Source organism: Stegostoma tigrinum, chromosome 17, assembly GCF_030684315.1.
Source record: "Stegostoma tigrinum isolate sSteTig4 chromosome 17, sSteTig4.hap1, whole genome shotgun sequence".
Classification (NCBI taxonomy): Eukaryota; Metazoa; Chordata; class Chondrichthyes; order Orectolobiformes; family Stegostomatidae; genus Stegostoma; species Stegostoma tigrinum.
The window spans coordinates 13,421,121-13,445,103 of record NC_081370.1 but is presented as its reverse complement, the minus strand read 5'-3'; the positions used below and the strand labels follow the sequence as shown (position 1 = coordinate 13,445,103).

Below are 23,983 nucleotides of genomic sequence, written 5' to 3'. Positions count from 1 at the left end.
CTTCAGCGATTGACATCAATGTACATCTCAAAATCATTGGGCGCGATATGGCTAGCTGTAGGAATGTAATGGGAGTACCAGTCAATGGCAGGGACCAGAGGGAATAAGCCCAGGTTTAAAGAAAGTGTTGAGCCTCGAACAGATGCCAGAGTTCTGATCTTCAAAATGCAGCTTTCTTGGTCCTCTCTGGCCATTCATAAGTTCCTTCATCACTGGGAGATCCTATCTTAAACCACAGTGAAGGCCTTTTCAATTAGGCCTTGGGTTCCCTTGTACTGGGAAACGCTGCCAGATTGAAGAGAAAATGTTTCTGGGCAAGGAGGCTTTAAACTTCACTTTCACTATTCACGATAATGAGTGAAGTTAACCATGTTGTCAATTCGGAATGTAATTAAAACCGCACACACACCCAACATGACAGTGCTCCAGTCATCTTTTTAGATTCTCAAAATGTGAAACAGTGCTTCCAGTCGCAGAGATCAAATGTAAAAAAGCGCAGTAAGTAGACGGCAACAATTAACCGTTCTTTGTGATGAAACGTCCTGCTGTCAAGATGTTGGATGGGATCTTCAGATAATGACAGGGCACAGCCCCATGTAAGGAATGGGGGAAACCGGGGCATGTTTTCTCCTGTAATCACTGTAGCTCCTTGTAGGGAGTTCAACATTAGTCCTGGCACCGGGTTGCTCAGGGAGTGGCTTGGAGTGTGTCTTGAAGGATGAGGTCAGCTCACGGACTGTCGTGTCAGGAGGCCAAGTACTCTTCATGTGGACCCTGTGTAAATATTTCAAATCGATTTAAGATGGAGACCAAGGGATTCTGTTTCTTCTCTCAGGCCTGAGAAAATGTGGAGTCCTCCTCACCAGAGAACATTATTATTTATTTCTTGATTTCTTTCTTCTATGCGGACTGTGGTGACTTTTGAAACCACGAACAATTGAATCTTCACATCCCATGGCAAGCCCAGAACCTCCAAGCAGCATACATCATTGCACAGCTTAGAAGGAAGGTTGCTGATGGTGCAATGATTTTGAGATTCTCCTTATTTTGAAACTTCCAGGCAAATGTGAGGTGATGCATTTTGGAAGATCAAATTCAAGGGCAAACTATACAGTAAATGGAAAAGTCCTAGGGAAAATTGATGAACAGAGATCTGGGTGTTCAGGTTCATTGTTCCCTGAAGGTGACAACGCAGGTCAATAGGATGGTCAGGAAGGCAGATGGCATGCTTTCCTTCATTGGACGGGGTATTGAGTACAAGAGTTGGCAGGTCATGTTGCAGTTGTATAGGACTTTGGTTCGGCCACATTTGGAGTACTGTGTACAGTTCTGGTCGCCACATTACCAAAAGGATGTGGATGCTGTGGAGAGGGTACAGAGGAGGTTCACCAGGATGTTCCCTGGTATGGAGGGTGCTAGCTATGAAGAGAAGTTGTGTAGATTAGGATTATTTTCATTAGAAAGACAGAGATTGAGGGGGGACGTAATTGAGGTCTACAAAATCATGAGGGGTATAGACAGGGTGGATAGCAAAAAGCTTTTCCCCAGAGTGGAGGACTCAATTACTCGGGGTCATGAGTTCAAAGTGAGAGGAGGAAAGTTTAAGGGAGATATGTGTGGAAAGTTCTTGACACAGAGGGTGGTGGGTGCCTGGAACGCATTGCCAACTGAGGTGGTAGACACAGACACGTTAGCATCTTTTAAGATATATTTGGACAGGTACATGGATGGGCAGGGAGCAAATGGACACAGACCGTTAGAAAATAGATGACAGGTTAGACAGAGAATCTTGATCGGCGCAGGCTTGGAGGGCCGAAGGGCCTGTTCCTGTGCTGTAATTTTCTTTGTTCTTTGTTGTTCCCCAGTGACCTCGCCCCCATCCTAACATCATAATGAGCTCCCACTTTCCAAAGAAGCCAGTGTTCAGCCTATAAAGTTCACTCCCTGTTATACCTAGTTCTATTCAATTAGTGAGGAAGCTGAAGAGGTAGATTTCAGCTGTGAGCATGTTGACTAAGGCTGTAGGTAGCAATGCCTTTTATGCATGGGCTTTCCACATTTCCTGCTGATAACTGCAGTTCTAGGGTGAAATGTGTTACACCGTCCTTTGAAAACACACTATGTCCCAAATCCAGGAGGCTTTGCAGCTGCAATTCTGATCTGGGCTCTAATCTGTCGGAAAATCAGACGGAATATCCTGGACACTGACCAAAATCAAGGCACCATTCATTCATCCCCACTCTCTTTCCCACCTCCATGAAAGATATTATGGAAAATAGAAGATGAATTCCAAAAGAAAACAGAAACTCATTGTTATGTGATCCGATTGTTTAAACTAAAAAGAATAAGTAGCCTATTAGTAATGCCAACATGAGATTGTCAAAATTATAATTTGCTGGTATTAAGATATATTGTCCAGAATAGAAGATTAAGGGGTGATCTAATTCAGGCCTTTGAGATAATTAGATTTGACAGGGTATGTTGAGAGAAACTAATTCGTTTGATGGAACACTCTAGTACAAGAGACCAAAAATCAACATTTCCTGTGGGTTCTGCAGATACTACACTGTGCAATGATCTGAAAGTCTGTGTGCAGACCATACACACGTCACTGCCCGTAAAGAGCTTTGTGTTTTTCCTGTGAAAATAAAATCAGAGAGACCGGGCACTTGAAGAAATTACCAACACATTTTCATGTGGGCTGAAACCTGAAAATGACAGCTTGGCTTCTTGACACAAAAAACAGGGAAATCACTGTGGGTCAATTCAAAATGTCAAAACTGTGATTGGTAAGATTTTTTGTTTGGTGGGAATATCAGGGAAATGTGCATTTGTACGTAAAAGTAAGACAATGATTGGGTGGCACGGTGGCTCAGTGGCGAGCACTGCAGCCTCACAGCGCCAGGGACTCGGGTTCGATTCCTGCCTCGGGCGACTGTCCGTGTGGAGTTTGCACATTCTCCCTGTGTCTGCGTGGGTTTCCTCCGGGTGCTCCGGTTTCCTCCCACAGTCAAAGATGTGCAGGTTAGGTGGATTGGCCATGCTAAATTGCCCGTAGTGTTCAGGGGTGTGTGGGTTATAGGGGGACGGGTCTGGGTGGGATGATTCAAGGGGCGGTGTGGACTTGTTGGGCTGAAGGGTCTGTTTCCACACTGTAGGGAATCTAATCTAATCTAATCAGCCAGGATCTTGCTGCATGACAGAACAGGTTCAAGGGGCTGAATTGCCCAGAACATAGAACATAGAACAGTGCAGCACAGGAATGGGCCCTTGGGCCCACAATGTTGCACCGATCATGATGCCATATGAAACTAATCCCTCTACCTGTCCCTCCATTCCTTGCGTATTCACGTGCTTATCTAAAAGTGTCTTAAATGCCGCTATTGTATCTGCCTCCATGATCATCCCTGGCAGCGCATTCCAGACTCCTACCACTCCCTGTGTAAAAAACACATCTGTCACATCTCCTTTGAACTATCCCCCTCAAATTAAATGCATGCCCCTTCGCATGAGACACTTCAACTCTGGGAAAAACATTCTGACCATCACACCTATCCACACATCTCATAATTTTATAAACTTCTATCAAATTCCTCTCAGCCTGCATCACTCCAGAGAAAACAGCCCATGTTTTACTGCATCTCAACAGACATTAGGCACAGGTGTAGGCCATTCGGCCCTTCGAGACAGCACCACCATTCATTATGATCATGGCTGATCATCCACAATCAGTATCCTGTTCCTGCCTTATCCCCATAACACTTGATGCCACTATCTTTAAGAGCTCTATCCATCTCTTTCTTGAAAGTATCCAGAGAGTTGGCCTCCACTGCCTTCTGGGGCAGAGCAATTCATATATCCACCACTCTCGGGGTGAAGAAGTTTTTCCTCAACTCTGTTCTAAATGGCCTACCCCTTATTTTTAAACTGTGTCCTCTGGTTCTGGACTCACCCATCAGCGGAAACATGCTTCCTGCCTCCAGACTGTCCAATCCCTTAATAATCTTATACGTCTCAATCAGATCCCCTCTCATCCTTCTAAACTCAAGTGTATACAAGCCCAGTCACTCCAATCTTTCAACATATGATAGTTCCAGGAATTGACCTTGTGAACCTACACTGCACTCCCTCAATAGCAAGAATGTCCTTGCTCAAATTTGGAGACCAAAACTGCACACAATACTTCAGGTGCGGTCTCACCAGGGCCCTGTATAGTTGCAGAAGGACCTCTTTGCCCTTGTTATGAAGGCCAGCATGCTATTAGTTTTTTTCATTGCCTGCTGTACCTGCATTCTTGCTTTCATTGACTGATGTATAAGAACACCTAGATCTCGTTGTAGTTCCCCTTTACGTAACTTGATTCCATTGAGATAGTAATCTGCCTTCCTGTTCTTGCCACCAAAGTGTATAACCACACATTTATCCACATAAAACTGCATCTGCCATGCATCCGTCCACTCACCTAGCCTGTCCAAGTCACCCTGTATTCTCAGAACATCCTCCTCACATTTCACACTGCCACCCAGCTTTGTGTCATCAGCAAATTTGCTAATGTTACTTTTAATGCCTTCCTCTATGTCAGTAATATATATTGTAAACTGCTGCAGTCCCAGCACCGAGCCTTGTGGTACCCCACTGGTCACCGCCTAGCATTCTGAAAATGACCCGTTTATCATTGCTCTTTGCTTCCTGTCAGCCAGCCAATTTTCAATCCAAGTCAGTATTTTGCCCCCAATACCATGTGCACTAATTTTGCTCACCAATTTCCAATGTGGGGCTTATCAAAGGCTTTCTCAAAGTCCAGGTACACTACATCCACTGGTTCTCCCTTGTCCATCTTCATAGATGCATGCTCAAAAAATTCCAGAAGATTAGTCAAGCACGATTTCCCCTTCGTAAATTCATGCTGACTCTGACCTATCCTGTTACTGCTATCCAAATGAGTCATAATTTTATCTTTTATAATTGACTCCAGCATCTTTCCCACCACTGACGTCAGGCTAACCGGTCCATAATTACCTGTTTTCTCTCTCCCTCTTTTCTTGAAAAGTGGGACAACATTAGCCACCCTCCAATCCGCAGGAAGTGATCTTGAGTCTATAGAACATTAGAAAATGAGTACCAATGCGTCCAAGATTTCTACAGCCACCTCCTTAAGTACCCTGGGATGCAGACCATCAGGTCCCAGGGACTTATCAGCCTTCAGACTTAACAGTCTATCCAACACCATTTCCTGCCTAATATAAATTCCCTTCAGTTCATCCATTACCCTCAGTCCTTCAGCCACTATTGCATCTGGGAGATTGCTTGTGTCTTCCCTAGTGAAGACAGATCCAAAGTACATATTCAACTCTTCTGCCATTTCCTTGTTCCCCATACTAAATTCACCCATTTCTGACTTCAAGGGCCCAATTTTAGTCTTAAACATTTTTTTTCTTTTCACATACCTAAAAAAGCTTTTACTATCCTCCTTTATATTTTTGGCCAGTTTTCCTTCATACTTCATTTTTTCTCTGTGTATTGCCTTTTTAGTTATCCGCTGTTGCTCTTTCAAAGCTTCCCAGTCCTCCGGCTTCCTGCTCATCTTTGCTGTGTTATACTTCTCTTTTATCTTTATACAGTCCTTAACTTCCCTCATCAGCCACAGCTGCCCCTGCATCCCCTTAGGATCTTTCTTCCTCTTTGGTATGAACTGATCCTGCACCTTCTGCATTATATCCAGAAATACCTGCCATTGTTGTTCCACTGCCATCCCTGCTAGGGTATTGTACCATTGAACTTTGACCAGCTCCTCCCTCATAGCTCCATAGTTCCCTTTATTCAACTGTAATACTGACACTTCCGATTGTCCCTTCTCCCTCTCAAACTGCAGATTAAAACTTATCATATTATGGATGTGAGTTTGCTCGCTGAGCTGGAAGGTTCGTTTTCAGACGTTTCGTCACCATTCTAGGTAACATCATCAGTGACACTCCGATGAAGCGCTGGTGTTATGTCCCGCTTTCTATTTATCTGGTAAGGTTTCCTTGGGTTGGTGATGTCATTTCCTGAGTTGGTGATGTCATTTCCTGTTCTTTTTCTCAGGGGGTGGTAGATTGGCTCCAAATCAATGTGTTTGTGGATGTGTTGTCCCAATCAAAGTGGTGTCCTTCCTCATCTGTATGTAAGGATACGAGTGATAGCGGGTCATGTCGTTTTGTGGCTAGTTGATGTTCATGTACCCTGGTGGCTAGCTTTCTGCCAGTTTGTCCAATGGGACACACATCCGTCCTAGGACAAGCCAAACAGAGACACGCACGAGAATTCCTAGAAGCATGACATTCCAACAGGAACTCCATCAAGAAACACATTGATTTGGAGCCAATGTGTTTCTTGATGGAGTTCCTGTTGGAATGTCATGCTTCTAGGAATTCTCGTGCGTGTCTCTGTTTGGCTTGTCCTAGGACGGATGTGTGTCCCATTGGACAAACTGGCAGAAAGCTAGCCACCAGGGTACATGAACATCAACTAGCCACAAAACGACATGACCCGCTATCACTCATATCCTTACATACAGATGAGGAAGGACACCACTTTGATTGGGACAACACATCCACAAACACATTGATTTGGAGCCAATCTACCATCCCCTGAGAAAAAGAACAGGAAATGACATCACCAACGCAGGAAATGACATCACCAACCCAAGGAAACCTAACCAGATAAATAGAAAGCGGGACATAACACCAGCGCTTCGTTGGAGACTCACTGATGATGTTACCTAGAATGGTGACGAAACGTCTGAAAACGAACCTTCCAGCTCAGCGAGCAAACTCACATCCAGAACCTCAACCTGAGCTACAAATCTTCTCGAAACCCGTTATCATATTATGGTCACTACCTCCTAATGGCTCCTTTACTTTGAGGTCCCTGATCAAATCTGGTTTGTTGCACAACACCAGATCCAGAATTGCCTTTTCCCTGGTCGGCTCCAGTACAAGCTGTTCTCAGAATCCATCTCAGAGGCACTCCACAAACTCGTTTTCTTGGGGTCCAGTACCATCCTGATTCTCCTAGTCTACCCGCATGTTGAAATCTCCCATACCAACTGTAGTGATACCTTTGCAACAGGCCAATTTCAACTCTTGATTCGACTTGCACCCTATATCCTGACTACTGTTTGGGGGCCTGTAGATAACTCCCATTAGGGCCTTTCTACCCTTAGAATTCCTCAGCTCTATCCATACTGACTCTACATCTCCTGATTCTATGTCCCCCCTCGCAAGGGACTGAATATCATTCCTCACCAACAGGTCCACCCCACCCCCTCTGCCCATCAGTCTGTCCTTTCGATAGCACATATAGCCTTGAATATTCATTTCCCAGGCCCTGTCCACTTGAAGCCACGTCTCAATTATCCCCACAACGTCGTACTTGCCAATTTCCAACTGAGCCTCAAGCTCATCCACCTTATTTCTTACGCTTCGTACATTCGTATATAATATTTTTAATATGTCTTCCCCTCACCCTTCCTCTCAATCCCTATTTCACTTGGCCATACTGTACGATCCCTTCTTGAGTTTTCTGCTCCGTTGATTCTGTTGTCTTCCTTAACTTCTCTTATTCTCACTTTCCCTTTAACTTCATTCTTAAATTTCCAGTTTGGCCCCTTCCCCCCACTACTTAGTTTAAACGCACCTGTGTTGCAGTGGCAAACCTGCCTGCCAGAATGCTGGTCCCCCACCTATTAAGATGCAAGCCGTCCCTCTTGTACAATTTATCCTTACCCCAAAACATACCCCAGTGATCCAAGAATTTAAATCCTTGCTTCCGGTACCGGTTCTTTAGCCACACGTTCAAGTCCATTGTCTCCCTGTTCCTGCCCTCTCCAGCCCGAGGAACTGGAGGCAAACCAGAGATAATCACCCTGGAAGTCCTGCTTTTCAGCCTTCTTCCAAGTTCTCTGAAGTCCCGCTGTAGAATGCCCCTCCTTTTCTTTCCGACATCATTAGTGCCGACATGCACCACCACCTCTGGATCTTCACCTTCGCCCTTGAGTATTCCCTGCACTCTATCAGTGACGTCCTGGATCCTGGCACCAGGACGAATATTAAGCAGAGGTACACCTGCACATCTGCTAATGTGGTATACTGTATCCATTGTACCCGGTGTGGCTTCCTCTACATTGGGGAAACCAAGCGGAGGCTTGGGGACCGCTTTGCAGAACACCTCCGCTCAATTTGCAATAAACAACTGCACCTCCCAGTCACGAACCATTTTAACTCCCCTTCCCATTCTTTCGACGACATGCCCATCATGGGCCTCCTGCAGTGCCACAATGCTGCCACCCGAAGGTTGCAGGAACAGCAATTCATATTCCACTTGGGAACCCTGCAGCCCAATGGTATCAATGTGGACTTCACCAGCTTCAAAATCTCCCCTTCCCCCACCGCATCCCAAAACCAGCCCAGTTCGTCCCCTCCCCCCAATGCATCACACAACCAGCCCAGCTCGTCCCCTCCCCCCACTGAATCCCAAAACCAGCCCAGCCTGTCTCTGCCTCCCTAACCTGTTCTTCCTCTCACCCATCCCTTCCTCCCACCTCAAGCGGCACCTCCATTTCCTACCTACTAACCTCATCCCACCTCCTTGACCTGTCCATCTTCCCTGGACTGACCTATCCCCTCCCTACCTCCCCACTTATACTGTCCTCTCCACCTATCTTCTTTTCTCTCCATCTTCGGTCCGCCTCCCCCTTTCTCCCTATTTATTCCAGAACCTTCTCCCCATCCCCCTCTCTGATGAAGGGTCTAGGCCCGAAACGTCAACTTTTGTGCTCCTGAGATGCTGTTTGACCTGCTGTGTTCATCCAGCTTCACACTTTATTATCTTGGATTATCCAGCATCCGCAGTTCCCATTATCTCTGACATCATCCTCAAATCCCGCCTGTTGCCGCTGAAACCCCTTTCAGTTCCTCTCACTATGGAGTCCCCTATTACCACAGCTCTCCATGATGTCTGACTCCTCGGCTGTGCCTCTACTCCAATTTTTGACTCGCAGACTCGGACTGGCAGTGTCGTCTGTCTCGACAGTTTCCAAGAGAGTCAACCTGCTTACAGTGCTTCCCCTGGGGTCTCTTGTACTTCATCCATGCCTTCTATCCTCATCGACATCCCTCTTCTCTCTTCTGGTATCCTCAGTGTAATGACCTCGCTGAAGATCCTGTCCAGAAAATTCTCGTTTTCCCGGATGAGCCTGAGGTCATCTAGTTCTTTCTTCAGTGCTGCAACAGCCTCCTTCAGAAGCTGATTCTGTACACACTTTCCACAGTTATAGGAGCCAGAAGCATCATCTGTGTCCCTGACCCCCCACAGCATGCACACAGCACACTGAATCAGCTTGGCAGTCTTGTCTTCACCTCTTCAACAGTGGTGTAATCTGCTCACTGAGCCTCTTCGCCGAAAACTCCTGAGCCAAAGTCTTGCACTTTACTCACCAGACACTTCTCTTAACACTTGTTTTTTGCTGTGAGTCTGTGTACTCTTAATTAGGTTAGAGGAGGAGGGTGGGAGGGAGGCCCTACCGTGTAGGACCTGGGGCCAAGAACACACCCACTTAAATAGCACTCACTTACCTTCCCAACTGCCTCTCCACTCCGAGCCCACGTCCGACCGGCTCCTGCCGCTCTTATAACTCATACCCTCTAATCCTGGCAGTCTCCTGGTCAACTTCTTCTGCTCCCTGTCAAAAGCCTTCATATCTTTCCTGTAATGGCGACGAGAATTGAACGCAACACTCTCAGTGCGGCCAAACCAAAGTCCTATACAGCTGCAACGTAACATCCTGATTCAGACCAATAAAGGCAAGTATGCCAGATGCCCTTTTTATCACCCTATCTAGTTGTGTTGCCATTTTCCAGGATTTAAATCCATCTCAATTTCCTTGCTTTAAAAGGAAAGATGTTTTGTTGAAACATTGCGCAGCGCTAATTAACATCCTCTGTAATGTTAGTTGCACTTAAAATCCTGATCCAGTCTGGTTTATAGCAAATATAAAATCCTGATCCAGTCAGATTACTACCGAACATAAAAACACACACACGCACATAAGTGCACACTCCCTTCACACAATGCTGGAGAAATCAGCATGTGTAGAGAGAGAAATGGAGTTAACATTTTGAGTCCAGTATGGCTCTGCTTTAGACCTCTAAATTTCAGTTACAAATTAAAGTGCAGTTCTATCAATTACCCAATTAAAGGACTAATTCATGGTTCACATGCTCGGCTTATCTTTGACAACATCAGAACACGGGCCCTTTGGAGCAGGTCTTTTCACTCCTGAAGGGCTAGTCCAGGGAGATTCCTCAGATGGATTTTACAATACGCCTCAAAGTTAGTTGTTTGTGGATTTCCTTGTGAGGATATCAAGTTTATGCACAGATCGACCTGTAAAAGAAGAGACTTTAATATGCAGCAGTCTCCATGTATTAAATGCGAGGATGTGGCTGCCTTTTCTGTGGTTGTTCCATGCTGGGGGCACTGTGCAGTCTGAATTAAACACGCTTTTTAACACCATTCGGATTGTAAAAGCGCTCCTGCAGAGGTCACCTTGGGTTGAAGTTAATGAGCCATTGTTGAAGCCAGAACAGCAGTGAGGCCGGTGTCAGAGAATCTGCCTTTATTCTGTAATGTACTTCTCATATATTAGAGACAGTGCACCAGTTCTTTTTACCGGAATCATTAGACTGAGAGTCCAGAGATCCCTAAACCAGACATTGGGGTGACATGGTGGCTCAGTGGTTAGCACTGCAGCCTCACAGCGCCAGGGACCCGGGTTCAATTCCAGCCTCGGGCAACTGTCTGTGTGGAGTTTGCACATTCTCCCTGTGTCTGCATGGGTATCCTCCAGGTGCTCCGGTTTCCTCCCAAGTCCAAAGATGTGCAGGCTATGTGGATTGGCCATGCTAAATTGCCTGTAGTGTTCCGGGATGTGTGGATTATAGAGGGGTGGGTCTGGGTGGGATGCTCCAAAGGGCAGTGTGGACTTGTTGGACCGAAGGGCCTGTTTCCACACTGTAGGAAATCTAATCTAATCTTTAACAGCCCATCAGTGTCCATTCTGAAATAAAAATTGAAGTTCTGAAAGAGTCCAAACAGATTATAGACCACAGTTGTAAAAGTTAATTATAGGACGGTGGGGTTTGGGTGCATTTTTCTCTCCCTGGCTTTATATTTTTCTGTTGAGTTCCTGAATAACCAAAACATCAGTCAGACAAACTAAGAATCCTGCAATCTGCTTTTGCCTAACTGTTATGCCAATGTATGATACGAGATATATGATGAGTTTTAAAAGCCTACATTTTCTGTCTATTTCCATAATACTCTTCCCACAGAAGTCAATCACATTACCATCAATCTTCTGCGCAGATGCTTTCATTGCTGCTGTTATCTTCGGTGACAGCTCATTTTGCTTGGTAGAATGGCCACTGACAGTACAGGTGTTTATAATGGAGCCGCTCAGTGATAGTGTAGTTGTTTATAATGGAGCCGCTCAGTGATTCTGTAGGTGTTTATAACGAAGCCAGTCAGTGACGGTGTAGGTGTTTATAATGGAGCCGGTCAGTGACGGTCTAAATGTTTATAATGGAGCCGGTCAGTCATGGTGGAGGGGTTTACACTTGAAACGCTTAGTGACAGGGTAAGTGTTTATAATGGAGCCGGTCAATGACTGTGTAGGTGATTATAATGCAGGTGGTCAGTGAGAGTGCAGGTGTTGAAAATGGAGTTGGTCAGTGACCGTATAGATGCTTATATTGGAGCCAGTCAGTGACAGTGGAGGTGTTTATAATGGAGCCGCTCAGTGACAGTCTCGGTGTTTATAATGGAGACGGTAAGTGACTGTGTAGGTGTTTATAATGGAGCTGCTCAGTGAGAGTGTAGGTGTTTATAATGGAGCCGGTGACTGACGGCGCAGGTGTTTATGTTGGAGCCGGATTTGAGAGTATAGGTGTTAATGATGGAGCCGGTCAGTGACAATGGAGGAGTTAACAATGGAGCCCATCAGTGACAGCGTAGGGTTTTGTAATGGAACCAGTCAGTGACAGTGTAGTTGTTTATAATGGAGCCGCTCAGTGATTGTGTAGGTGTTTATAATGGAGTCGCTCAGTGACCGTGTAGGTGTTTATAATGGAACCGCTCAGTGATGGTGTATGAGTTTATAATGGAGCCGGTCAGTGACGGCGAAGGTACTTCTGATGGAGCCGGTCACTGACGATGTAAGTGTTTATATTTGAGCCGTTCAGTGACAGTGTAGGTGTTTATAATGGAGTCGGTCAGTCATGGTACAGGGGTTTATTATGGACCTGGTCAGTGGCGGTGTAGGTGCTTATAATGGAGCTGGTCAGTGACGGTCTAAGTGTTTTATAATGGAGCCAGTCAGTCATGGTGTAGGGGTTTACAATGGAGTCGGTGAGTGACAGTGTAGGGGTTTGTACTGGAACCAATCACTGACGTTGTAGGTGTTTATAATGGACCCGGTCAGTGACAGCGTAGTTGTTAATAATGGATCCGCTCAGTTATTGTGTAGGTGTTTATAATGGATCTGCTCAGTGACGGTGTAGGTGTTTATAATGGAGCCGCTCAGTGATGGTGTAGGGGATTATAATGGAGCCGCTCAGTGATGGCGTAGGTGCTTGTAATGGAACTGGTCAGTGACCTTGTAAATGTTTATATTTGAGCCGGTCAGTGACAGTGCAGGCGTTTATAATGGAGCCGCTCAGTGACACTGCAGGTGTTGAAAGTGGAGCTGGTCAGTGACGGTGTAGATGTTTCTATTGGAGCCTGTCAGTGACTGTGTAGGTGTTTACAATGGAGCTGGTCAGTGAGGGTGTAGGTGCTCATAATGGAACTGCTCAGTGATGGTGTAGGTGTTTACAATGGAAATGGTAAGTGACTGTGTAGGTGTTTATAATGGAGCTGGTCAGTGACAGTGTAGGTGTTCACAATGGAACCAGTCACTGACGGTGTAGGTGTTCCTATTGGAGCCGGGTTTGAGAGTATTGGTGTTTATAATGGAGCCGTTCAGTCACAGTGGAGGTGTTTACAATGGAGCCAGTCAGTGACAGTGTCAGTGTTTATAACGGACCCGGTCAGTGACAGTGTAGTTGTTTATAATGGAGCCGTTCAGTGATTGTGTAGGTGTTTATAATGGATCCGGTCAGTGGAGGGTGTAGGTGTTTATAATAGAGCCAGTCAGTGGACGGCATAGGTGCTTATAATGGAGCCGGTCAGAGATAGAACATAGAACAGTACAGCACAGAACAGGCCCTTCAGCCCACAATGTTGTGCCAACCATTGATCCTCATGTGTGCACCCTCAAATTTCTGTGACCATATGCATGTCCAGCAGTCTCTTAAATGACCCCAATGACCTTGCTTCCACAACTGCTGCTAGCAACGCATTCCATGCTCTCACAACTCTGTGTAAAGAACCCACCTCTGGCATCCCCTCTATACTTTCCACCAACCAGCTTAAAACTATGACCCCTCGTGCTAGCCATTTCTGCCCTGGGAAATAGTCTCTGGCTAACAACTCTATTTATGCCTCTCATTATCTTGTATACCTCAATTAGGTCCCCTCTCCTCCTCCTTTTCTCCAATGAAAAGAGACCAAGCTCAGTCAACCTCTCTTCATAAGATAAGCCCTCCAGTCCAGGCAGCATCCTGGTAAACCTCCTCTGAACCCTCTCCAAAGCATCCACATCTTTCCTATAATATGGTGACCAGAACTGGACGCAGTATTCCAAGTGCGGTCTAACCAAAGCTTTACAGAGCTGCAACAAGATCTCACGACTCTTAAACTCAATCCCCCTGTTAATGAAAGCCAAAACACCATATGCTTTCTTAACAACCCTGTCCACTTGGGTGGCCATTTTAAGGGATCTATGTATCTGCACACCAAGATCCCTCTGTTCCTCCACACTGCCAAGAATCCTATCCTTAATCCTGTACTCAGCTTTCAAATTCAACCTTCCAAAATGCATCACCTCGCATTTATCCAGGTTGAACTCCATCTGCCACCTCTCAGCCCATCTCTGCATCCTGTCAATGTCCCGCTGCAGCCTACAACAGCCCTCTATACTGTCAACGACACCTCCAACGTTCGTGTCGTCTGCAAACTTGCTGACCCATCCTTCAATCCCCTCATCCAAGTCATTAATAAAAATTACAAACAGTAGAGGCCCAAGGACAGAGCCCTGTGGAACCCTACTCACCACTGACTTCCAGGCAGAATATTTTCCTTCTACTACCACTCGCTGTCTTCTGTTGGCCAGCCAATTCTGTACCCAAGCAGTTAAGTTCCCCTGTATCCCATTCCTCCTGACCTTCTGAATGAGCCTACCATGGGGAACCTTATCAAATGCCTTACTGAAGTCCATATACACCACTTCCACAGCTCGACCCTCATCAACTTTTCTAGTCACATCCTCAAAAAACTCTAAGGTTTGAGAGGCATGACCTACCCCTCACAAAGCCGTGTGGACTGTATTTGATCAAGCTATGCTCCTCCAGATGGTTATAAATCCACAGAAAATAATCCATCTCCAAAAAAGGTATAACAGAGACCTACAAAGCCTTTATCTTCACAGAGGTGCAGCTAATTGCATGAGTGTAACCTTGTCTGCCTAATGCTCTTCAGTGATTTCGTGTCAAAGTACAACACTTAATTGACAGCACAACTCTTTGAAACTACTTCAGGTCACAAAAGGCATAAAATAAACATATCTTTAATTCACCTTCTCCTTCAAAAGGATGATTAAGCACTCAACGCCTGCCGTGCAGACTAAACATCAATCCCTCTGGCGAAACGTGAAGAGAGAAGCAGAAGTAATTCGACCAAGGTTCAGTAGACAAAGTAGCAGGTATTTGTTGCTTTTTAAAAAAGCTCAAACATCAATCTACAGCAGGATGGACAGGTCCATTATAAACACCTACACCGTCACTGGTCATCGGAGGCTCCGACATAGACGCCTACAAAGTCAATACGCGGCCCCATTGCAGGCACAGGCCCAGGCCGTCACTGAGGGGCTCCACTATAAACCCCTACACCAGTGACTGGCTCCATTGTAAACACCTGCACAGCCACTGACTGGCTCCATTATAAGAGCCTAAACAATCACGGAGCGGCTTCATTATAAACTCTTACACTGTCACTATCCAGCTCCATTATAAACACCTACAATGTCACTGACCGGCTGCATTGTAAACACACATACTCTCGAATCCGGCTCCATTATAAACACCGACACTGTCATTGACTGGCTCCATTACAAACACCTTCTCAGTCACTGACTGCTTCCATTACCAAACCCCTACACTGTCACTGACTGGCTCCATCATTCACAACTACACAGTCACTTCCCGTCTCCATTATAAACACCTACACTGACACTGAGCGGCTCCAATATAAACATGTACACTGTCACGGACCGGCTCCATTATAAACACCAACACAGTCACTTCCCGTCTCCAAGATAAACATCGACACTGTCACTGACAGACTCCATCGTAAACACCTCCATTGTCATTGAACGGCTCCATGAGTAACACAAACCCGGCTCCACTATAAACATCAACACAGTCACTTACCGTCTCCATTAAAAACACCGAGACTGTCACTGAGCGGTTCCATTATCAACACCTACGCTGTCAATGAGCGGCTCAATTATAAACACCAACAGTGTCACTGACCAGATGGTGTGACTGTTCATACTGGAGCTGCTCAGTGACAGTGTCGGCATTTATAATGGAGCCAGTCAGTCATGGTATTGGGGTTTATAATGGAGCCAGTCAGTGACAGTGTAGGGGTTTTGTAACGGAAGCAGTCAGTGACTGAGAAGGTGTTTGTAATGGAGCCAGTCAATGACAGTGTCGGTGTTTATAATGGAGCCGCTCCGTGATTGTTTAGGCTCTTATAATGGACCCAATCAGTGGCTGTGCAGGTGTTTACAATGGAGCCAGTCACTGGTGTAGGGGTTTATAGTGGAGCCTCTCAGTGACGGCCTGGGCCTGGGCCTGGAATGGGGCCGCGTATTGACTTTGTAGGCGTCTATGTTGGAGCCTCCGATGACCAGTGACGGTGTAGGTGTTTATAAGGGACCTGTCCCTCCTGCTCTAGATTGATGTTTGAGCTTTTTTTTAAAAAGCAACAAATACTTGCTACTTTGTCTACAGAACCTTGGTCGAATTACTTCTGCTTCTCTCTTCACGTTTCGCCAGAGGGATTGATGTTTAGCCTGCACGGCAGGCATTGAGTGCTTAATCATCCTTTTGACGGAGGAGAAGGTGAATTAAAGATATGTGTTTATTTTATGCCTTTTGTGACCTGAAGTAGTTTCAAAGAGTTTTGCTGTCAATTAAGTGTTGTACTTTGACATGAAATCACTGAAGAGCATTAGGCAGACAAGGTTACACTTATGCAATTAGCTGCACCTCTGTGATGATAAAGGCTTTGTAGGTCTCTGTTATACCTTTTTTGGAGACGGATTATTTTCTGTCATCACGTGTCCCTTTGCTAACTTGGAAAGGTCTACAAACTGCTTCCTGCCTTGAAATTAATTCTTTTTCCACTAGGTGTCATGCCACCCAGTGCTCTTTCTGTTCCATTCTATATTGCTGTTCCTTCACTGTCACTAGGTCAAAATCCTGGAACTCTTTCCATAACACTACTGGGGACTTATGTTTTCTTTCTATCCATTCATGGGATGTGAGTATCACTGACTGACTAAGCCAGCAATTTTTGCCTATGCCTAACTGCCAAGAGGCTAGTCAAGAGTCAGCCATGTTGTGCATCTGGAGTCACAAGTAGGCCAGACAAGACAAGGATAGGAGTTTTTCTCCTTAAAGGAAGAGCATTAGTAAATCTGATGGGTTTTTACAATGATCAACAACAGTTTCATGGTTGCCATTAGATTTAAATTCTAGATTTTTGTTGAATTCAAATTCCACCATCTGCTGTGGCAGGATTCCAACCAGGGTCCCCAGAACATGGCTTCCGGTCACTTTATTAGTAATGTCACTAGGCCATTGCCTCCCCTTACCTCCACCACATCGATTGCAGTGGTTCAAGAAGGCAGCTTCTCTGGGCAATACATGCTGTCCCAGCCAGCCATAGTCACATGTGAGTGAATGAATAAAAGAAAGTGCCACTATCAAGATGCACATTGCTATGTGCTCTGAAAAACCATTGTATGTTTTTGCCTTAGTATGCATAGTCAAGAAACATACTGCATCCTGGCACAAGAAGTTGTCCTGGTGGTTTTTGTTCCTTAATTTCTCCAACAGTGTCTGGGTGGTTAATCCTTCTAGGAGGCGCCTGTGCAGTTGTCATCCCATTGAATTTCTGGTGGTAACTCATCAGAGTCAGAATTTTGAGTGCTCACCATTTGAATCTCAAGAATGAACCTGCACATCAGACTTCACTAGATGAACCTAAATGTGGATTTCTAATTTGCATGTCCTAGATTGCGGATCAGCAAGGAGTGGCCGATTACATTTTTACCTCCGCATCTGATTCCTGCATTAAATATTTTGAATTCATTTAGAAACATCCCCTGTGTTTCTTACAGTCACCTATGTTTTGGATATGATTGGCTGTGCTTTAAAATATGTTACCACATATGGTGATAATGGGAAATGTTGCAGTGTGCAGAATCAGAGCCTTACCAGGAAGTGAGGCACAGTTCAGTCATATCCCACTTCCACCGTCACCTGGAGCTGAAGTCAGATTCCTTTACGGCTGCCTTCATGATCTTTTGTCCTACATTTAAGCACAAATAGTACATGAATATTTTCTCTATCAACATTTAAACTTAGCAAACTCAGAGTTAATCACTAACACCTGACTTGGCCACCCTTGTTGGTATCTGCCCCAATAGCACCCAATCTATCAGCCCTGGCTCTTCTCTGATGTCAGTGGGACCAAGGGGTTAGGGTGGTTGGGGCAGGAGTAGTGATGGTGTGAGCAGTACTGGAGGTGGGTAGGAGATGTCTTGTCAGGCTTGACATGGGGACTGAGAGAGATGAGGTGGGAGTGAGCAGAGCCCAGGATGGTAAAGAGAGGGGGGGGGGGGGGGTGCAGGGTAGGGTACTGGTGCAGAGAGTCTTGTCAGGGAACGGAGAGTGGTGAAGCTGCCCTAACTAAATTGGTGTCAATAACTGGTTGATACTGTATAATCATCACATTTACTCACTGATGCAATGTAGTTTCTCTGTGTAATGGTGAGCATTTGGGATCTAGCAATCAAAGTTCAATTCTTGGTGGAACCTCATTTCTGAAAGTGAATATGATTGCCTTTGCCTTTGAAAGAAGTATTTGTGGAAAGGACCATGCAATGTGGTGGTAACTTCACTACTTTGAGGCCCAGGTGAAAATTCAACTTGCTCCAGAGGTGTGTAAAAACTTCTCCAATTAAAACAGCTACCCAACAGATCAATGAGTTCCCCTGGTGGCTTTCCATATTTCACTGTGAATTAGCTCCCTAGAGGCTTCCATGACAACCCTCAATCGCCATTATTGACCATAAGATTCAGATCATTGTGTTACTTGTAAGGTGCATGCTCTGTGGGTATAAATTACACCTAATCAGGAAACTGAACAAACCTCCCCATTTGCCCAACTGGAAATGGGCCAGGTTGAGAGGTGATTTAATTGAGACAGATAAGATTCATTATCTCGGATTCTCCAGCATCTGCAGTTCCCATTATCTGATACAAGTGTCTCACCCTTTTGAGCACTGCAAACTCCCATGGGTAGTAAGGCAATGAAGACAAATAAAATAAAGTGATATAAAACTAAATGGATCAAAGGAACTCTTTTTTGCACTGTATGATTCTATGATATTGGTGCTGGGATTATATTGGTCAACCTGACACCAAATAAATCTATCCTCTACTTTTGAGTATTTTCACAGGATCTTATAGTTTCATTTATTTATTTTCTGGTGTTGATAATATTACTGTTCATTAGAGGATAAGGGGAATTCCACTAAACAGCTCAATGAAATACTGACAGCTCCCTGTCATTGAATCTCTGAATTGGGACTTGAACCTGCAACCTTTAATAATGTCTCAAATCTCATACATTGTAGCCAGCATGTACCCTGCAATAATCCAGTTCATTCGAGTGACAACTAATTACATTGGCCAAATCAATGTAATGTTTCAGTAGTTACACTGCTGAAGCTCTAACTTTTCCTTTTAAAAAGCTCCTCAAGCTAATGATAGTAGTTCCTCACTTCACCAACTCGGTAAAAAATGATTTCAAATATCAGCTAAGTGAGCACATCCACTTGCTGGTGCCTTCTTCCCCTCCTACTATTCCCTGTTTTAAACTTAAAACACAACATACAATTCCCCACTTGAATTCATTCTTTTCAATAATCTTAATAATTCTTTATATTTCGACTCTTTCTTCTTTCCTCGTGTTTATAGACTTCTCAAATCTTAAAATAATCGTGCCCGCACCCCCGCTACCACTTCAGTTTCCCCAAAGCCAGTTTCAATGGATCAGAATTGGCCTCCAATTAGGATAAACTCATTTCATATTGATGATCATTTAGACTGACTCAACAAAACTATTGAACTGGACTCTTTATACAAACCACTGAGAAATAGAACTGGAAGTGATACCAACCACCCCAGCAACTGAGGCATATAGATAGCAAGTGGGATAGAACGTCACTGGAGGTGCACTGATGATGTCACCTAGCAGGGTGATGAAACATCTGCAAACGTAGAACATAGAGCATTACAGCGCAATTCAGGCCCTTCGGCCCTTGATGTTGTGCTACCTGTGAAACCAATTAACAACTGCACCTCCCAGTCGCAAACCATTTCAACTCCCCCTCCCATTCCTTAGATGACATGTCCATCCTGGGCCTTCTGCAGTGCCACAACGATGCCACCTGAAGGTTGCAGGAACATCAACTCATATTCCAATTGGGAACCCTGCAACCTGATGGTATCAATGTGGATTTCACAAGCATCAAAATCTCCCCTCCACTGCATCCCAAAACCAGCCCAGCTCATCCCTGCCTACCTAATCTGTTATTCCTCTCACCTATCCCCTCCTCCCACCTCAAGCCGTACCCCCATTTCCTACCTACTAACCTCATCCCGCCCCCTTAACCTGTCCATCCTCCCCGACTGACCTATCATCTCCCTACCTCCCCACCTACGCTCACCTCTACTGGCTCCATCCCTGCTTCTTTAACTTGTCTGTCTTCTCTCCACCTAGCTTTTCCTCTGTCCATCTTCGATCTGCCTCTCCCTCTTCCTATCTATTTCAGAACCCTCTCCCCTTCCCTCTTTTCTGATGAAGGGTCTAGGCCCAAAATGTCAGCTTTTGTGCTCCTAAGATGCTGCTTGGGCTGCTGTGTTCATCCAGCTCCACACTTTGTTATCTTGGATTCTCCAGCATCTGCAGCTCCCATTATCTCTGAAGTCCATCTAACCTATGCTATTCCGTTATCATCCATATGTTTATCCAATGACCATTTAGATGCCCTTAAAGTTGGTGAATCTACTACTGTTGCAGGCAAGGCATTCCACACCCTTACTACTCTCTGAGTAAAGAACCTCCCTCTGACACCCGCCCTATATCGATCACCCCTCAATTTAAAGCTATGTCCCCTCGTGCTAGCCATCACCATCTGAGGAAAAAGACTTTCACTGTCCATCCTATCTAATCCTCTGATCCTTTTGATCATCAAACAAACACACTAGCTTGGTGAGCAAACAATTGACGTAAAGCCCTGGGGGATTTCTAATCACTTCAGGATAAAACACCACTGACAACTCGTAACAGCCTCTGGAACAAAGCTTCATAGATTCACCAGAATGGTTAAACTACAAACAGAATTCATACAAAGCATGGTTGGATTCATTGGAATTTATAAGGACTCAGGGGTGATTTGATTGAAATCTTCAAAATGAAACCTGGGTTGCTCGGCCGTTTGTTAATTGATGATCCAAGATTGATTGATTGCTTTTCTTAACCAAGGGGTTTCAATGATACGAAGCAAAGGCATGGAGTTCAATCACAGGTCAAACATGATTTCAGTGAATGGTGGGTGAACAGGCTGTAAGAGCTGGATGGCCTATTTCTGTTCTTATCTGAACCAAAGGCAGGGACTGGATGCGCTGAGGCTGTTTCCCTTGGAGTGTTGGAGGCTGAAGAGTGACCTAGTCGAGGTTTAGAAAATCATGGGGGGCATGGATAGCTCTTTTCCCCAGTGCAGGGGAGTCCAAAACTAGAGGGCATAGGCTTAAGATGAGAAGGAATGATTTAAAAGGGACCTAAAGGGCTATATTTTCATGCAGAGGGTGATGAGCGTATGGAACAAGCTGTCAGAGGAAATGGTGGAGGCCGGTAAAATGACAATATTTAAAATCCATCTGGATGGATACATGAACAGGAAGCAATTAGAATGATATGAACCAAATGCTGGCAAATGGGACAAGGTTAATTTAGGACATGGTCAGCATAGGCGAGTTGGACTGAAGGGTATGTTTCTCTGTTCTATGAGCCTATCTTCCTAATGGTTGACAGTTCTCAGACTCCCTGTCTGCTCAACTAAACCTCAGCTAAGTTTAAAGCAGAGAATAATCATTATTCTATCATACTTATTGTTTCTCCTAATGTCTAGTTATGATGATACATTCAGCAGGCTAGTGAAAGCAAGACCTTCAAAATAAAAATATATCTAGCGCTACTGCTGTGTTCTGGCAGTCTTAATTGAACCATTACTTAGAGTCCCATCATCACTGGACTCTCTCACATTTGTCCTTTCTTTGCCATGAGATATTAAACTTAGATCCCTAGGTGCTCTCTCACATGGTGCAAACTGTTCATTCATATGCTGTGCACAGACAGGCTGCACATTTTCTACAGCAGTGAAGATACTTCAAATGTGCTTCAATGACGGCAAAACACTTCGTGGTGATAAAAAAAGATGGCATGTAAATCCAAATCTTTGTTTTATTTGCTTTTGTTAACCATATTGACATTAAAATGTAGAGGTTGCCACTCCCTCTTCATGTCTTAGATCTGGAAGTGGATGATGAAGTGATCATTGCAAACATATGAACATAGACCCAAGCAAGGAACTGCAGTAGGCCACTTGGTTCTTCAAGCCTACTTTGCCATTCAACAAGATCATGGCTGATCTGACTTTCATCTCACTCTGCATTCTTGCATATCTCTGCTAATCTTTCATCCCCATGCTTATTCAGAATATATCTACCACCGTCTTAAAAATATTGAAAGACCCATTGCCTATTGAAAGAAGGGAATTCTAAAGGCAACCCTCAGAGAGAAAACAAAATGATTCCTCATCTCTATGAGCTCTCATTTTTAAGCTATTACCCCCTCGTTCTAGATTCTCCCACAAGAGAAAGCATCCTTTCAACATCCACCCAGTCAAGGTACCTTAGGGTCCTATATGTTTCAATTAAGTCACTCCGAAGTCTTGTAAGCTCCAAAAGATGCAGACCTGGCCTGTTTAGCCTTTCTTCATAAGGCAGTTCACCCATTGCAGGTATTATCCTGTGAACCTTCCTTGAGCTGCCACCAAGACATTAACATCCTTCCAGAAGTACAACAACCAGCACTTACACAGTGCTCCAAGTACAGTCCCTCCAAATCCCTGTGTAACTGAAGCATGACTTCCCTACTCTTGCATTCAATTCTTGTTTTTTATAAATTTGTGGGATCTGTGTGTCATTGGCTGGCAAGCATTTATTGCTTGTCCTCAAACTCCTCTCCCATAAAACCATAACAGCTGACACACAATGACCCCTGATGAATATTTTCTTATCAAATGCTACCTCTGGAGACTTTACAAAAGAACATTTTCCCATCCCTCAAAAGCAACATCTAAACTACATGGCTTGGTCATTCATTTCGTTGCTGTTTGTAAGGGCTTTCTATGTGCTGCCGCATTTCCAATGATATGTAGTGCACTGGCAGTTAGATGATCTGGAGTTGCAAACTGTGCTACATGAATGCAAGTCTTTCTGCCCTTCAGTTCTTTGTGTGCTTTTCTGTTCAGCACCTAGAGGGACACACTTGTGGGAGTTTATTCGAGACGTCCTGCTGGATTCAGACAAGAACCCAGGACTGCTGAAGTGGGAGGACAGGTCTGAAGGGGTTTTCCGTTTCCTCAAGTCAGAAGCTGTGGCTCAACTCTGTGGCAAGAAGAAGAACAACAGCAGTATGACCTACGAGAAGCTAAGCCGTGCAATGAGGTAGGAATCTTCCTCGTAGAGTCCTTCTGTTTTTGTACTTGCATAAGAAGCCCCGGCCTCAGTATTCAATTTCCCAACACCCTCAATGTAAATGCAGTGCTCAGGGCAGCAGCCAGAAATCAACTCAAAATTTTGTCTTCAGCACGGAGGTAGGTCTGAGCGAAATGTGTTGTCATGCCACTGAAAGTGCATCAAGCTCCTTCGTCAGCACTAACCCTGCTCTGAGAAATGCCAAGTCAAATATGTACAGCACTTCTAGGTTCCACACTTAAACCCAAACATAATGCTCAGTCGAGGTCAGAATTAGCGTTGTTCAGGTTTATATAGAACATAAGAACTAGGAGCAAGAGTAGGCTCTCCAGCCCCTTTGAGCCTGCCCTGCCATTTAATAAGATCATGGCTGATCTTTTTGAGGTTCAGCTCCACTTACCAGCCCGCTCACCATAACCCTTAATTCCTTTACTGTTCAAAAATTTCTCTAGCCTTGCCTTAAAAAACATTCAGTGAGGTAGCTTCAATGACTTCAATGGGCAGGGAATTCCACAGATTCACAACCCTTTGGGTGAAGAAGTTCCTCCTGACCTCAGTCCTACATCTGCTTCCCTTTATTTTGAGGCGATGCGCACTAGTCTCAATTTCACCTGCCAGCGGAAACAACCTGCCTGCCTCCAACTTATCTATTCCCTTCATAATCTTAT

At 44.8% G+C, this 23,983-nt stretch overlaps 1 protein-coding gene across 5 annotated transcripts in view; it reads left to right on the top strand.

Annotated features, from left to right (window-relative positions):
• LOC125459342 (ETS homologous factor-like) overlaps positions 1-23,983 on the top strand; it is a 101,664-nt gene that overhangs the window by 30,908 nt on the left and 46,773 nt on the right. For all 5 annotated transcript variants that reach the window (XM_048545701.1, XM_048545699.2, XM_048545697.2 and 2 more), the window contains one exon: positions 23,090-23,285. In XM_048545701.1, the coding sequence (XP_048401658.1) occupies positions 23,090-23,285 (196 nt within the window). The remainder of the gene's footprint in view (positions 1-23,089; positions 23,286-23,983) is intronic.